The sequence below is a fragment of the Lytechinus pictus genome, chromosome 1 (assembly GCF_037042905.1).
Source record: "Lytechinus pictus isolate F3 Inbred chromosome 1, Lp3.0, whole genome shotgun sequence".
In the NCBI taxonomy this organism is placed as follows: domain Eukaryota; kingdom Metazoa; phylum Echinodermata; class Echinoidea; order Temnopleuroida; family Toxopneustidae; genus Lytechinus; species Lytechinus pictus.
In genome coordinates, this window is record NC_087245.1 from 25,583,281 (window position 1) to 25,601,896 (window position 18,616).

Here is an 18,616-nt window from a genome sequence, read left to right on the forward strand (position 1 = left end):
ATCGGAAATCAATCGATGTTAACAAATCTCCTTCATACGTAAAGACATAATTTTCACAGCATTTCAACCAAATAGAAGGTTTTTTTTCCACAGCTGTTGTTGGATCATTATATTCTACAACAAACATTTTCGTATATGATTTTTTATATTATAGGAATTATCATTGAGACGCATATCTGCTCAAAGTAATGATAAATGTCAAGCAAAACATCACAATTGAAATAATCCCGGAATCACCGTATCTGTGACATCAAAAAACGAAATAAGCATGACAAAAGGAAACAAGCATAACTGTTTTGGATTTTGTATTTCTTCATAATTATTATCACAATAAATTATCAGTGAATACATTACCGAATATGTTACTTTGATAGCTAACGACTAAAAAGTTACAACATCCATAAATCGTAGTTACGTACATCGTTTATATACAGTAAACCGACAATAAATATGACATGGATGAAGAATGGAATTTTACTGGGAGCATCAGACAACAATTTGCTGGCATCACTGATCAGTTTGATGTAACTGTAATCCCAGTGCTTTCAGAATCCAACGGAGGTCAGCGAATTAATGATTCTCTAGTGTCTTCGCATGACAGCTGAAGGCAATGCGTCTTCAATTGACAGTGTTGTCATGACAGTGACATCGTCGTTTTGACCGCAAAATTAATGATGATGATAACTGTCCTCTTTTATTCTCGTTTGCTATGTTGACAGATTTTCAATCTGATGGTCCTTCAAAGTGGTACAATTACTGTATAGCCATATTACATTGATTTCTACTATTAATATTTTATTCACCTTCACTTCAGTATTCTGCAGCTGTCTGAATGATTGCGACCATGGACCTATACTACCCGCACTGACCACATAGGTCCATGTTGCGACAAAGCTCTCAGAAATTTGGTGTACAAAGCCAGTGGGAAACAAGGTGCTAACGTTTGCAGATAAGAGGCGAACTTCAGTCGATGCCATAATAGGTCGATGCACGTCATGCCGGATTATAATATCATACGCCGACAATTTATCTTTCAACATAATTATAAAGCAACAATAACTGATAAATGAAAACATTTACCAAGATATAAGATTGCATCAGACCGGAAGGCAAGAGAAGCAGAACAACGGTGGCAAATGGAAACTAAAAAACATAGTTCACGTGATTGTCTTTTTAAAAGCAAATTTGTTATTGCACATTCCCAGTTTAAAACAAAAAACATCGCAATTTGAGCAATATTCAGAGTAACGCTTTATAAATCACCAGGGAGTATTTCAACAATACATCATTATCCACCGCTGATAATGACACTAGATTAGTTTTTACTACATGATTCATTATATAACTGCTCATCAACATTCACGTTATTAAGCATACTATATTGTATAGATAAAATATACTACACTGACCATTACGATGACATAATTATATTTACAACGTGATTTGGGGTGACAAGATGTATAAGAAGTTTACTTAATTATAGCTATTTTTTATCTAAACATGGAATACATCTTGTGTTTTTACGATCATCACCTGACTTGGAAATGTAAACAAAATAGAGAACAATATTGAATGAAAGCCAGTGATTTTCTTAATCTAACTTAAAGCAAAAATACATGAACGTTATTTAAATAGTCTCGCAATCAGTGGCACAAGAAACCAACAAATTTGAGGGGTGAGATATAACGTATCAGGCAAAAGTATATAAAAAAAAAAGTTGCGAGCGAGCGAAGAGAGCGAGCAAAAACTGTGACATTCTTATTTCAAAAATCCAATTTTGTGATTGATTTTGACAAAACTTTATGAAAATAATATCCTATTTCACCCTTCTCTCTTTCCTTTTCTATTTTTTTCTTGGTCGTGATTTTTTGAGGCGCCCCCAAGCCCCCCCACTGCACACCACTGCTCGCAGTATTATATGAAATAAAAAGGGTTTTAGAACATTTCGGGATTCCATATAAACAGTTAATAAGAACGTTTTAAAAGGATTATCTGTATTGAATTCACCATAAACATGATAAAAACAAAATCAAATAAGATGTATAAACCTTATATAACCTGATTTGTATACGAACCTATATGTATTTGTTCTTTTTTAAGAGTTTGAACAAATACATTTTAAAAATTTTTGAACAGTATAATATTAAATTTCTAAGCAACAAATATTATAAATTGCACATTGCATGATCTGTTAGACAGGGTCATAATTTGTATCCCTGAGGGAAAGAATACCCTGCCACCACACTTTGGAACATAGTGTGACATCACTGTGTTTCACAGAAAGCTCATAGCCATTCTATTGAGACGAATCGGAATACGGTTTTACACTGTGGAACACGGTGTGTCAACTCTGTGAATTCATCCACACATATTGACTCAAATCACATGTGCAGAGTGAGAAAACATCCCATTTTATCGCAGTGGTATGTTTATGTGAACACAGTGTGAAAATGTGTATATTCAGAAACACCGTGAATTCATTGTGAAACACAAATCATATATTAAAAAAAACCTATGGAAAAAGGACAATCATAATACAAATTATTGTCAATCGCAATTAACATTATACTGTCTAATTAGCCGACTACAGGGTTGATTTAAATTTGATTTTGTAATTTTCACGTAATCATAACATGACATAATCAAACATCAAACAATACTAGTAGTCCATGGCTGCACCTTGACACAAGTTTTCGTGTGTACAAATCTAACACATAATACCTACATGTACCTATATTGATTGTTACTTTAGTAATGGTTCGTAAATTATTAATGAATATTACCAAATATGCTTGATATAATAATACAGTTTCTTTCCGATTTGTCGTTCCAAAATACATGTTTGATTAAATATCTACGAAAAAGTACACTGCCCATCTGGAGTTTTCCTAAAATATATGTAACTTTATTACGATTATATCATTAAAAATCCGAAATGGTACATTACACTGTGCTCAACAAAATAGTGCCATTCTTCTTCACAGCGTGTACACTGTTTAAATATATGAAAACACTGCGCCGAACAAATGACACACAGTGGCGATCTTCTTCACAGCGTGTATTTTGTGGAAATGTATGAACACACTGTGCTGAACAAATGACACACAGTGGCAATCTTCTTTACAGCATGTACACTATGGAAATGTATGAACACAATGCGCCGACCAAATGACACACATTGCCAATCTTCTTCACAGCGTGTACACTGTTTAAATATATGAACACATTGTGCCGAACAAATGACACACAGTGGCAATCTTCCTTACAGCGTGTCCACTATGGAAATGCATGAGCACACTGTGCCGACCAAATGACACACAGTGACAATATTCTTCACAGCGTGTACACTGTTTAGATATATGAACACACTGTGCAGAACAAATGACACACAGCGACAATATTCTTCACAGCGTGTACACTGTTTAGATATATGAACACACTGTGCCGACCAAATGGCACACATTGCCAATCTTCTTCACAGCGTGTACACTGTTTAAATATATGAATACACTGTGCCGAACAAATGACACACAGTGGCAATCTTTTTTACAGCGTGTACACTATGGAAATGCATGAGCACACTGTTCCGACCAAATGACACACAGTGACAATCTTCTTCACAGCGTGTACACTGTTTAAATATATGAACACACTGTGCAGAACAAATGACACACAGTGGCAATCTTCTTCACAGCGTGTATTTTGTGGAAATGTATGAACACACTGCGACGAACAAATGACATTCAGTGGCAATCTTCTTCACAGCGTGTACACTGTGGAAATTTATGAACTATGCTGAACGAATGAATTGTTTGGGGTGTTTTAACGATAAAAATACCTTGAAATTACCTGCATTTTTAAAACAAATATCTTGTGAAATTCATGGTAATATAAATAAAATTTTCAACATATACATGTATTTTTTTACAATGATTATAAAAAAAATCAAATGTAAAACGATAACAACACAGTTATTTTCAAATCTGAATTTAATTTGGGGGTAAATCCAAGAATTATATATTTGGAAAGCTTTAATTCATAATAATAATAATAAAAGACATATTGTGCGGTACGATCTAAGCTATATTATTTGTGGGTAAAATTTAAACTAAGAATGTCAAAAAGAATCAGTTGGATAACTTATTTCATTTTTTTCTGTGTGGTATAAAAACACATCCCCGATGAAATGAGGGGAACATATCTGTATACAATCTTTGCGTAGGTCATTGTCGCCTTTTGGTTTATAATTAGATTGTTTGTTATGAAAAAAAAATGATATCAGGGCGCCAAAAAATATGGTAAGAATAAGATGTAAATTTTCAGTAAGAATCAATCAATGAAACATCATGGTGAATACACGTTTGATAGATCGGAATAAAAAAAAGGGGAAGATCCAATGAAATTGAATATTAAACAATGCTTTACACAGACTTTAGGTTTGGCAAGGTCTTGACGCAAGAAATATGGGCCTACTTGATTGTATATCTACAGTTATGAGCATAGTAATAATTATTTGACATGATTGCAATCCATGTCATACAGATAAATATATATAGAGAGAGGGGGGATAAAGATGAGAAGTGGACGGGGGTGGGGGTAACGAAGAAAACGCACTTGTCTCGTTATTTTGAAGAAAATAAACCCCAAATACATATATTGATAGATATGCACCAAGTTGCGACATGATTTTAAGATGAGAACCACAATCACTATGTTAAATCATTTTACACAAAAACGAATAACTAAAGACTGAGAAATCTTCTTTAAACGCTGAATGATTAAATGTACTAAATCATTTTCCATCTTTATAACAAGACATATTCACACTGAAAAAAGGAGAAAGGTTTCCTACGAAGCTGCCTTCTTTCACATCACTATTCTATTCCAGTTCTTAACTCCGAATCTCACATTATTCATGCATGGGATACCATTTCTACAATGACATCGGTCAATATAATGTTCTATTTCCTCACACATTCCAACCTGAATCTTCGTATTACATTGCAATCTCGAAGTATAGTCACTACTAGACCACAGAGCATATCGTGACAATGCTTTCCAATTGAACTTATCTTCATGTCACGTATTCTCTAGTCACGTGGATGGGAATGGTTCACACTGCATCTGGGGGCCGAGTGTGAAATATTGGAAACATCATCTTCTTTGAATACACAGAGTTGTAAACACAGGTAATTGGTAGGTGCTATATCAAGTCAGAAAATGATGAAAATCGAATGGATCGGTGGATATCAACGCAAAAGTACACAAAAGACGATATCTTCGACCTAATGACAGAATCATGACCGGCATGACATCTCGACGGAAATGTATAAGTGTATCACGAATTTCTTGGTCGCGTTGATACAGAAAACGGGTTTTAACTTGATTCAAAACTCAGCCGCTAATTGGCTTGACCTTTCGATAAAGATTCTTATTGGCCGAATTGAATTCTTCAATATCTTCTACAAGTTTTCGCATCTCTTTCCGTCGTAACTCGGCCTGTGAAGCAGCTGTGACAAGAACACGACCGACTTCATGGTCATACGTCTTCTCTTCTCTCTCTGGCATACGGGGTGTGGCAGGACGAAACATAATGAAAGGTGCGTTGATCGTCACCAGACTATCCATCTGCCTCTCGTTCTCACTTTCCGACTTGGAGTTGATCTGTACGACGGGTATCGTATCATCGCTACCTTGTGACGACCCAGTCGTCGAAGAGATCGAACGATTCTGTTGATATTCGACATCGGCATCGATGCCACTCGCCACCGCCATGATGTTGGCCATGTCCTTGATAGACGGCTCTGACTGTGAATGACTCAGACGTATCTGGGACAGTGTCACACCAATCTCGGACCAATCGTTAGAGTCGACCGTATCTTGGTATTGAGAACTGGATGCAGAAGAGGCGCTGCCCCTGTTGATAGACACACCACTGTCACTGCTTTGGGAGTAGTGACATCCCAAATCTGATTTTTCGGACACGACCGTGTGGGGAGTACAGACAGGAGCTTTGTACCCAGAGGCGTCCGGGTTGTAGTAGTCTCCATGTGGTACATCGACGTTGATTGATCGTTTGACAGGAACTAGTTCTTGACTTACCCTGCGACTTCTATCTTGAGAACTTGAACGGGTCGGTTTGTATTTGACTGATGACTTTGCTTTGGTCGCAGCACCCCGATAATCTGATTTGTCGGAGCTATGTCGACCAAAAGCCTGTTTGATAGTTCTCGTTTGTGCACAAGATTCGTTCTCACTACACGTTGATCTTGATCGCAGTCGACCCAGAGGTTGCGAGTGTGAGCATGACACATTATACGACCTTAGATGCATGCAATGTTCATCTGACGAGGCTTTTGTAACGCGGTTAGATAACGGTGTCGGCTTTTTAGAGCGAGCAAAGCGTTTAAGCGTGGGTGGTTGAGGGCCTTTGTCTATATCTGGCGAAATTTTATCAATTGACGTAAGTGAGTTGTGCCTCTTGGAGTAATATTCAGTACGCTTTGTCCCTTTCCTCGTATTAGCATCATCCAATAGACCTACTCCTTGGACTGGATGTATGGCGGGTACTGGTCTGTTGGCCTTAGAGTACATAGATAGTCTACCAGCTCGAGGCACGGTTGACAGGTCAGCATTGGTGACGAATACTGGTAGATTAAGAGAGAGATGACGGGTAAGACTGGGACGAGTCACTGGATGTGTCCTATGACGACCATGATCACCACCCCTACCAACAGAGGGCGTACTAGACTGCCCGTCTTTGTGAAGTTGTTCTTTCATATCTTTGATCTTACTTAGATACTTGACGTTATGATCGCCCTGTGTTCGTACATCATCGTACCATTTCTGTTTCTTGTCTGGGTTGTTGCTTGACGATTTCATGGTTGGTGGCGCCTTGACTTCAGTTATCAGCCATGAAACTCAGTAAAAAAGCATGTCTGTAAAAACAAAATAGAACAAAAGTAGAAACAATAGTTATAAAAGAAAGCAGGCCTATCATTATAACACGTTATGTTATGATAATTATGTTCGTAAGATGATGACGGCTTTACGCACGACCGGTTTAATGGCTTTAAGAAGATTTTCCGGTCTTCACATAATCGAAGTATCTATATTTCCTAATGACAAATATGAATATTAACTTTGCATTGAGAATCTTATTACAATAAAAAAGAAAGGGATACCAACATCTGATTTGGCACTTAAGAACAGGTCACAAAGCGCGTGCAAATTTGTGCATATGTTACAAACGATTTTATGATAAACGCCTATTGACTTAATGAAGTTCCGGGTGAAAATATTATTGATACTGGTCATGCATGGATGAGCATACACTAAAGTCAAAATTGTCTTTTTTTCTTCTAAAATCACATCATTGGCAAATTGTTTTCCCATAACAGTAAATAATATTCTACTTTATTTCTCAGCTATGATATGGCTGCATCCTCTTTATTTTCTTAAAACATAATGAAAAGATAGATATACATTTGGCCGAAAAATCTTATTGCGAAATTTAATTCTTATTTTAAGTAAAGCAAACAATAAACATTGATGTAATATTAATCTATGCCTTGTCTGGTATGTTGATTGTGCATGTTGCGTAAACTTTGATTTGATATTGATTGTATTTACTTTTGTTGAATTTTATTTGTCATTCTTCGTATTCTTGCCGATATTCATATTCATCCTGTTAATATAAACCATTCGGCTTACATTAAAAATAATATTTTTCTGTTTCAGTCGTTTTTTTTTTTTCCAAAATGCTTTGTTTAATATTTTGTTGCTTCATTATTTCTTACACTTTGCATGTACTCTTGAAGATGGGCAAGCGTCGAAATCTTCGTCAAGACTGTGACTTGTGCACTCTACGTATTCCACATTTTTCACACGTTCGTGTATTAAATTATCACGGTCTAAATGGCGATCGGTTAAAGCCTCCACACGTCTCTCTACAAACTATAATATATCATAGTGATATATCCATATATCACACAGATTTATTTTGACATGTTATTGCTATAACCTGTCAGTATTATCAAAAAATGAATGAATGAATAAAAATCTTCAATCTGCCGAAGAAACTCTAAACTCGAGCTGACAACCTGCACAACACCCAGTTCTCTACTTGTAAATGAAATGGATAAATATTTATGAATGCGAGTGTGAGAGAACGGATAGGAAGGATTAGGAATGGAAAGGTAAAACAGAGTGAGATGAGAAAGAGATGAGGGAGAGGGAGAGAGAGAGAGAGAGAGAGGAGGGAGGGGGGGAGAGAGATGGTGGAGGGAGAGGGAGGGGGGAGAAGGGGATGGAAGAAAAGCTAGAGAATGATCTGGGCCCCGTCTTACAGAGAGTTGCGATTGATCCGATCCGATCAACCACAACTATGGAAAGCCAGCAACGTCAATTGGGATGTTGCAAGAAACTTGCAATCAATTGCAAGTCTATTTTGGGGCCCGGAATCAATAATACGTCTTGCAAATAATTGCAAATTAGTGATTGATTGCTAATCTGCTACTTGAAACAAGAAGTTTAATCTGATTTGCTACAGCTAACATTGATCTATCAATAATAAAATTGCAAGAGAATATTTGCAATTGATCGCAAATATTTTCTTGCAACACCCCCAATATCTAATATGCTTCTTTGTTCACATTTTTTTCTAGATATGCTGTATATTAATACTTTCATTGCTTTCCTGAAAATTTAGGACGCTTCTCTTTGTTCGACATTGCGCAAATTTCCTGTGAAACAACAACGAAAAAACATGACACTGATGGATTTCCATACATTTGAGATTAATCGGATCAATCGTGACTCTTCGTATGACGGGGCCCTGAAAGGGGAGACAAAAGAAAATAAATGGTTGGGGCGCAGTATAGGATCCAGACATGATTTATATACGAAATTTTCTTAAAAACAGTGAAATTTAATGTACGCAAAAGAAGTGGCCGTGGACGTATGAAATCTAGGTAGGGAAATGTCCTTGTCAAAACACTTCTGTCATTATTTTGGTTTCTGGTTTGTGTAATTATCCACCTTTATTATTCAGCGCGGCAGTTTTCCATTCTTCTATATCGCGATCCGTGTTGTCGACTAATAACTTCATGTCAAATTGGCCAAGGACAGGCATGGCCTGCATTCATTTAATTCGAGGAAAAAAGGAAAAACAATTAAGATAATCATCCGGATGGCTTCCCCTGCCATGGTTGCCACGGTTACTTGATATGTGGGGATTGTGAGTTGGTAGTAATGATGTTATATTGGTAATGAAAGACGTATTATCCTGAAGGTGACCTCATCTTTAAGATGAGCTGTACGGATGCCGAAAGGTATTCTGTTTGCATTGACGCCCACTGGCGACAATGCATTGTTCTTGTTCCGTATTCCTATTCCGTCGTCTTCTTCTTTGCATTGACGCCCACTGGCGACAATGCATTGTTCTTGTTCCGTATTCCTATTCCGTCGTCTTCTTCTTCTTCTTCCACAAAATCCCATTTGTTTAACACATGGTTTTTGTTAGCTCTGCCCTGGCTCCGTCCCTCATCCAAACTCATCCAAACTTGGTAGACATGTTTTCCAGCATCCCTAGTTGTGCACCTCGTCTTCTATTTTCCAAAATCGCTCATGCATGACCATCCAGGCGCCATTTTGTAAATTTCAAGTCCATTTGCATACCATTACTAATCTCGTCCTAACTCCCGCATCCTGCATTCTACAGACTTCTAACAAATTGCTATAGATAGTCAAAGAGTTGCCCCATCATTTGCGACGTATAACTTGACCTTCAAAATGCCATCTTCATGCCCTAAATTCAAATCCGAAATAGCCTTCCTTCAAAAACGTCATATTTATTGAAATGTAAAGTAAAAAAAATCGTAAAATGGCCATAACTTTCTTGTTTTTATTTATTTCGAGCTCATATGTTCAGGAATTGATACTGGTACCATATCATACATAGGAATGAGTTTTCACGCATCACTGAATATCCGTTACTGAAATAGCGCCCTCTAAAGTTTCAAAAACGCTTATCTTTGAATGCTCCTCATTGCATCATGCATGGCCAAACCCGTACCCTTTTTTAGATTTAGGGTGTTCAAGATATGCCCTTTCATGCCATTTAGAAAAAAATATACCTTACCACTGACGAAATATCTGAAAAATGCTCCCGTAAATCAGCAAAATACGCAAAAATGCACTATAATGCCAGCACAACTTGAACTTGCTCTTATTTCCTTAATATTGAAGTTTATCCTTTCTAACTTGGCAGATATGAGTATTGATATATACTACAACCGTTCGCCAACCTTTTGTGACAGAAACTGACATAGAGCTGACGTCAGCTCAAAATTATTGTGCAAAACTGTCATTTTTAATGTCTTTCTTTATATGGCATTTACTTCCGGTCTATTGCTTGCGCAAAAATAAAAGTGGTATCAATGTCACCGCATTGGAATGCCCTATCCAGTGATACCAAATACGACATAGGTTACAACAGAAAATTTCAAGATAAGCCAATCTGAACACATGGTATACTACTCACAATGCACACATTATCAACAACAGAATTGTACACAATGTCTATGGCATAACGTATTATGCATGCACATCGTTCTGCTATGTACTTTACACTGAGTTACGTGAATGAACTGTCAGGGAAATGTGTATGCTTATTCATATCACTCTCTCTGTGTCTTTTTCTCCCTTCTCTTTCTTTGTTGAGTGGCCATGTGGTCTAAAAATGGACGAAATCTGTTTGACTCGAGAAATGTAACTTCGTATGGAGGGCAAAATGTACCAAAATCCACTTTGATTAACATGTAATTTTTGTTAGTCCTCCCCTGCCTCCGCTCCTCATCCAAATTCATTCCGATTTGGTAGACATGTTGTCCATGATGCATTATTGTGTACCTCTTATTTCATTTTGTAAAATCATTCATGCATGACAGTGCATGCGCCATTTTGAGTGAGTGACATCATCATCTCTCTCATTTGGATGTAACTGGCTCGTTCATATAACTATTTTGTTAAAAATAAGCGAAACTTTGAAATGTCATAACTTTCGTATTTTACATCCGATTTTGATGAAATTTTCAGCATTGTGTTTGTCTGATTTTTCCCTATTGATTCAAATCACTATTTTTCTGAGGTGGACTTGACCTTTCAATCAGACGCGTCAATGCATGCACATCGTTCTGAAACGATTGCAGTTCTAGTCTTCTTTGCATTGACGCCCAACGGCGACAATGCATTGTTCTTTCCGTATTCCTATTCCGTCGTCTTCTTCTTCTTCTTCTTCTTCTTCTTCCACAAAATCCCATTTGTTTAACACATGGTGTTTGTTAGCTCTGCCCTGGCTCCGTCCCTCATCCAAATTCATCCAAACTTGGTAGACATGTTGTCCAGCATCCCTAGTTGTGCCCCTCGTCTTCCTTTTTTCAAAATCACTCATGCATGACCATCTAGGCGCCATTTTGTAAATTTCAAGTCCATTTGCATACCATTACTAATCTCGTCCTAACTCCCGCATCCTGCATTCTACAGACTTCTAACAAATTGCTATAGATAGTCAAAGAGTTGCCCCATCATTTGCGACGTATAACCTGACCTTCAAAATGCCATCTTCATGCCCTCAATTCAAATCCGAAATAGCCTTCCTTCAAAAACGTCATATTTATTGAAATGTAAAGTCAAAAAATCGTAAAATGGCCATAACTTTCTTGTTTTTATTCATTTCGAGCTCATTTTTTTTAGGAATTGATACTGGTACCATATCATACATAGGAATTAGTTTTCACGCATCACTAAATTTCCGTTACTGAAATAGCGCCCTCTAAAGTTTCAAAAACGCTTATCTTTGAATGCTCCTCATTGCGTCATGCATGGCCAAACCCGTACCCTTTTTTAGATTTAGGGTGTTCAAGATATGCCCTTTCATGCCATTTAGAAAAAAATATACCTTACCACTGACGAAATATCTGAAAAATGCTCCCGAAAATCAGCAAAATACGCAAAAATGCACTATAATGCCAGCACAACTTCAACTTGCTCTTATTTCCTTAATATTGAAGTTTATCCTTTCTAACTTGGCAGATATGAGTATTGATATATACTACAACCGTTCGCCAACCTTTTGTGACAGAAACTGACATAGAGCTGACGTCAGCTCAAAATTATTGTGCAAAACTGTCATTTTTAATGTCTTTCTTTATATGGCATTTACTTCCGGTCTATTGCTTGCGCAAAAATAAAAGTGGTATCAATGTCACCGCATTGGAATGCCCTATCCAGTGATACCAAATACGACATAGGTTACAACAGAAAATTTCAAGATAAGCCAATCTGAACACATGGTATACTACTCACAATGCACACATTATCAACAACAGAATTGTACACAATGTCTATGGCATAACGTATTATGCATGCACATCGTTCTGCTATGTACTTTACACTGAGTTACGTGAATGAACTGTCAGGGAAATGTGTATGCTTATTCATATCACTCTCTCTGTGTCTTTTTCTCCCTTCTCTTTCTTTGTTGAGTGGCCATGTGGTCTAAAAATGGACGAAATCTGTTTGACTCGAGAAATGTAACTTCGTATGGAGGGCAAAATGTACCAAAATCCACTTTGATTAACATGTAATTTTTGTTAGTCCTCCCCTGCCTCCGCTCCTCATCCAAATTCATTCCGATTTGGTAGACATGTTGTCCATGATGCATTATTGTGTACCTCTTATTTCATTTTGTAAAATCATTCATGCATGACAGTGCATGCGCCATTTTGAGTGAGTGACATCATCATCTCTCTCATTTGGATGTAACTGGCTCGTTCATATAACTATTTTGTTAAAAATAAGCGAAACTTTGAAATGTCATAACTTTCGTATTTTACATCCGATTTTGATGAAATTTTCAGCATTGTGTTTGTCTGATTTTTCCCTATTGATTCAAATCACTATTTTTCTGAGGTGGACTTGACCTTTCAATCAGACGCGTCAATGCATGCACATCGTTCTGAAACGATTGCAGTTCTAGTCTTCTTTGCATTGACGCCCAACGGCGACAATGCATTGTTCTTGTTCCGTATTCCTATTCCGTCGTCTTTGCATTGACGCCCACTGGCGACAATGCATTGTTCTTGTTCCGTATTCCTATTCCGTCGTCTTCTTCTTCTTCTTCTTCTTCTTCTTCTTCTTCTTCTTCTTCCACAAAATCCCATTTGTTTAACACATGGTGTTTGTTAGCTCTGCCCTGGCTCCGTCCCTCATCCAAATTCATCCAAACTTGGTAGACATGTTGTCCAGCATCCCTAGTTGTGCCCCTCGTCTTCCTTTTTTCAAAATCACTCATGCATGACCATCTAGGCGCCATTTTGTAAATTTCAAGTCCATTTGCATACCATTACTAATCTCGTCCTAACTCCCGCATCCTGCATTCTACAGACTTCTAACAAATTGCTATAGATAGTCAAAGAGTTGCCCCATCATTTGCGACGTATAACTTGACCTTCAAAATGCCATCTTAATGCCCTAAATTCAAATCCGAAATAGCCTATCTTCAAAAACGTCATATTTATTGAAATGTAAGGTCAAAAAATCGTAAAATGGCCATAACTTTCTTGTTTTTATTCATTTCGAGCTCATATTTTCAGGAATTGATACTGGTACAATATCATACATAGGAATTAGTTTTCACGCATCACTGAATTTCCGTTACTGAAATAGCGCCCTCTAAAGTTTCAAAAATGCTTATCTTTCAATGCTCCTCATTGCGTCATGCATGGCCAAACCCGTACCCTTTTTTAGATTTAGGGTGTTCAAGATATGCTCTTTCATGCCATTTAGAAAAAAATATACCTTACCACTGACGAAATATCTGAAAAATGCTCCCGAAAATCAGCAAAATACGCAAAAATGCACTATAATGCCAGCACAACTTGAACTTGCTCTTATTTCCTTATTATTGAAGTTTATCCTTTCTAACTTGGCAGATATGAGTATTGATATATACTTCAACCGTTCGTTAACCTTTTGTGACAGAAACTGACATAGAGCTGACGTCAGCTCAAAATTATTGTGCAAAACTGTCATTTTTAATGTCTTTCTTTATATGGCATTTACTTCCGGTCTATTGCTTGCGCATAAAAAAAAGTGGTATCAATGTCACCGCATTGGAATGCCCTATCCAGTGATACCAAATACGACATAGGTTACAACAGAAAATTTCAAGATAAGCCAATCTGAACACATTGTATACTACTCAAAATGCACACATTATCAACAACAGAATTGTACACAATGTCTATGGCATAACGTATTATGCATGCACATCGTTCTGCTATGTACTTTACACTGAGTTACGTTAATGAACTGTCAGGGAAATGTGTATGCTTATTCATATAAATCTCTCTGTGTCTTTCTCTCCCTTCTCTCTCTTTTTTTTGAGCGGCCATATGGTCTAAAAATGGCCCAATGGACGAAATCCTTTTGACTTGAGAATGTAACTTTCTATGGAGGGCAAAATGTACCAAAATCCACTTTGATTAACATGTTATTTTTGTTAGTCCTCCCCTGCCTCCGCTCCTCATCCAAATTCATTCCGATTCGGTAGACATGTTGTCCATGATGCATTATTGTGTATCTCTTATTTCATTTTCTAAAATCATTCATGCATGACAGTGCATGCACCATTTTGAGTGAGTGACATCATCATCTCTCTCATTTGGATGTAACTGGCTCGTTCATATAACTATTTTGTTAAAAATAAGCGAAACTTTGAAATGTCATAACTTTCTTATTTTACATCCGATTTTGATGAAATTTTCAGCATTGTGCTTGTCTGATTTCTCCCTATTGATTCCAATCAATATTTTTCTGAGGTGGACTTGACCTTTCAATCAGACGCGTCAATGCATGCACATCGTTCGGAAACGATTGCAGTTCTAGTCTTCTTCTTCTTCTTCTTCTTCTTCTTCTTCCACAAAATCCCATTTGTTTAACACATGGTGTTTGTTAGCTCTGCCCTGGCTCCGTCCCTCATCCAAATTCATCCAAACTTAGTAGACATGTTGTCCAGCATCCCTAGTTGTGCCCCTCGTCTTCCTTTTTTCAAAATCACTCATGCATGACCATCTAGGCGCCATTTTGTAAATTTCAAGTCCATTTGCATACCATTACTAATCTCGTCCTAACTCCCGCATCCTGCATTCTACAGACTTCTAACAAATTGCTATAGATAGTCAAAGAGTTGCCCCATCATTTGCGACGTATAACCTGACCTTCAAAATGCCATCTTCATGCCCTCAATTCAAATCCGAAATAGCCTTCCTTCAAAAACGTCATATTTATTGAAATGTAAAGTCAAAAAATCGTAAAATGGCCATAACTTTCTTGTTTTTATTCATTTCGAGCTCATTTTTTTTAGGAATTGATACTGGTACCATATCATACATAGGAATTAGTTTTCACGCATCACTAAATTTCCGTTACTGAAATAGCGCCCTCTAAAGTTTCAAAAACGCTTATCTTTGAATGCTCCTCATTGCGTCATGCATGGCCAAACCCGTACCCTTTTTTAGATTTAGGGTGTTCAAGATATGCCCTTTCATGCCATTTAGAAAAAAATATACCTTACCACTGACGAAATATCTGAAAAATGCTCCCGAAAATCAGCAAAATACGCAAAAATGCACTATAATGCCAGCACAACTTCAACTTGCTCTTATTTCCTTATTATTGAAGTTTATCCTTTCTAACTTGGCAGATATGAGTATTGATATATACTTCAACCGTTCGTTAACCTTTTGTGACAGAAACTGACATAGAGCTGACGTCAGCTCAAAATTATTGTGCAAAACTGTCATTTTTAATGTCTTTCTTTATATGGCATTTACTTCCGGTCTATTGCTTACGCAAATATAAAAGTGGTATCAATGTCACCGCATTGGAATGCCCTATCCAGTGATACCAAATACGACATAGGTTACAACAGAAAATTTCAAGATAAGCCAATCTGAACACCTGGTATACTTCTCACAATGCACACATTATCAACAACAGAATTGTACACAATGTCTATGGCATAACGTATTATGCATGCATATCGTTCTGCTATGTACTTTACACTGAGTTCGTTAATGAACTGTCAGGGATATGTGTATGCTCATTCATATTACTCTCTGTGTCTTTCTCTCCCTTCTCTCTCTTTTTTTGAGCGGCCATATGGTCTAAAAATGGCCCAATGGACGAAATCCTTTTGACTTGAGAATGTAACTTCCTATGGAGGGCAAAATGTACCAAAATCCACTTTGATTAACATGTAATTTTTGTTAGTCCTCCCCTGCCTCCGCTCCTCATCCAAATTCATTCCGATTTTGTAGACATGTTGTCCATGATGCATTATTGTGTACCTCTTATTTCATTTTCTAAAATCATTCATGCATGACAGTGCATGCACCATTTTGAGTGAGTGACATCATCATCTCTCTCATTTGGATGTAACTGGCTCGTTCATATAACTCTTTTGTTAAAAATAAGCGAAACTTTGAAATGTCATAACTTTCTTTTTTTACATCCGATTTTGATGAAATTTTCAGCATTGTGCTTGTCTGATTTTTCCCTATTGATTCAAATCAACATTTTTATGAGGTGGACTTGACCTCTAAATCAGACACGTCAATGCATGCACATCGTAATGAAACGATTGCAGTTCTAGTCTTCTTCTTCTTCTTCTTCCACAAAATCCCATTTGTTTAACACATGGTTTTTGTTAGCTCTGCCCTGGCTCTGTCCCTCATCCAAATTCATCCAAACTTTGTAGACATGTTGTCCAGCATCCCTAGTTGTGCCCCTTGTCTTCCTTTTTCCAAAATCACTCATGCATGACCATCCAGGCGCCATTTTGTAAATTTCAAGTCCATTTGCATACCATTACTAATCTCGTCCTAACTCCCGCATCCTGCATGCTACAAACTTCTAACAAATTGCTATAGATAGTCAAAGAGTTGCTCCATCATCTGCGACGTATAAACTGACCTTCAAAATGCCATCTTCATGCCCTAAATTCAAATCCGAAATAGCCTTCCTTCAAAAACGTCACATTTATTGAAATGTAAAGTAAAAAAAATCGTAAAATGGCCATAACTTTATTGTTTTTATTCATTTCGAGCTCATATTTTTAGGAATTGATACTGGTACCATATCATACTTACGACTTAGTTTTCACGCATCACTGAATTTCCGTTACTGAAATAGCGCCCTCTAAAGTTTCAAAAACGCTTATCTTTGAATGCTCCTCATTTCGTCATGCATGGCCAAACCCGTACCCTTTTTTAGATTTAGGGTGTTCAAGATATGCTCTTTCATGCCATTTAGAAAAATATATACCTTACCGCTGACAAAATATCTGAAAAATGCTCCCGAAAATCAGCAAAATACGCAAAAATGCACTATAATGCCAGCACAACTTCAACTTGCTCTTATTTCCTTATTATTGAAGCTTATCCTTTCTAACTTGGCAGATATGAGTATTGATATATACTTCAACCGTTCGTCAACCTTTTGTAACAGAAACTGACAAAAATCTGACGTCAGCTTAAAATTATTGTGCAAAACCTTCATTTTTAATGTTTTTCTTTATATGGCATTTACTTCCGGTCTATTGCTTGAGCACAAATAAAAGGGGTATCAATGTCACCGCATTTGAATGCTCTTTCCAGTGATACCAAATATGACATAGGTTACAACAGAAAATTTCAAGATAAGCCAATCTGAACACATGGTATACTACTCAGAATGCACACATTATCAACAACAGAATTGTACACAATGTCTATGGCATAACGTATTATGCATGCACATCGTTCTGCTATGTACTTTACACTGAGTTACGTTAATGAACTGTCAGGGAAATGTGTATGCTTATCCATATCATTCCGATTTGGTAGACATGTTGTCCATGATGCATTATTGTGTACCTCTTTTTTCATTTTCTAAAATCATTCATGCATGACAGTGCATGCACCATTTTGAGTGAGTGACATCATCATCTCTCTCATTTGCATGTAACTGGCTCGTTCATAATTAAAACTATTTTGTTAGAAATAAGCGAAACTTTGAAATGTCATAACTTTCTTATTTTAAATCCGATTTTGATGAAATTTTCAGCATTGCGCTTGTCTGATTTTTCCCTATTGATTCAAATCAACATTTTTCTGAGGTAGACTTGACCTTCCAATCAGACGCGTCATGCATGACAGTGCATGCACCATTTTGAGTGAGTGACATCATCATCTCTCTCATTTGGATGTAACTGGCTCGTTCATATAACTCTTTTGTTAAAAATAAGCGAAACTTTGAAATGTCATAACTTTCTTTTTTTACATCCGATTTTGATGAAATTTTCAGCATTGTGCTTCTCTGATTTTTCCCTATTGATTCAAATCAACATTTTTATGAGGTGGACTTGACCTCTAAATCAGACACGTCAATGCATGCACATCGTAATGAAACGATTGCAGTTCTAGTTGCATTGACGCCCACTGGCGACAATGCATTGTTCTTGTTCCGTATTCCTATTCCGTCGTCTTTGCATTGACGCCCAATGGCGACAATG

At 37.1% G+C, this 18,616-nt stretch overlaps 1 protein-coding gene across 2 annotated transcripts in view; it reads right to left on the reverse strand.

Moving 5' to 3' along the window:
* Positions 1-288: 288 nt before the first annotated feature.
* Positions 289-18,616, reverse strand: part of LOC129273580 (uncharacterized) — a 41,196-nt gene continuing 22,868 nt past the window's right edge. For both annotated transcript variants that reach the window (XM_064099034.1, XM_064099033.1), the window contains one exon: positions 289-6,938. In XM_064099034.1, coding sequence (XP_063955104.1) covers positions 5,395-6,882 — 1,488 coding nt within the window. In that variant the 5' untranslated portion in view covers positions 6,883-6,938 and the 3' untranslated portion in view covers positions 289-5,394. The remainder of the gene's footprint in view (positions 6,939-18,616) is intronic.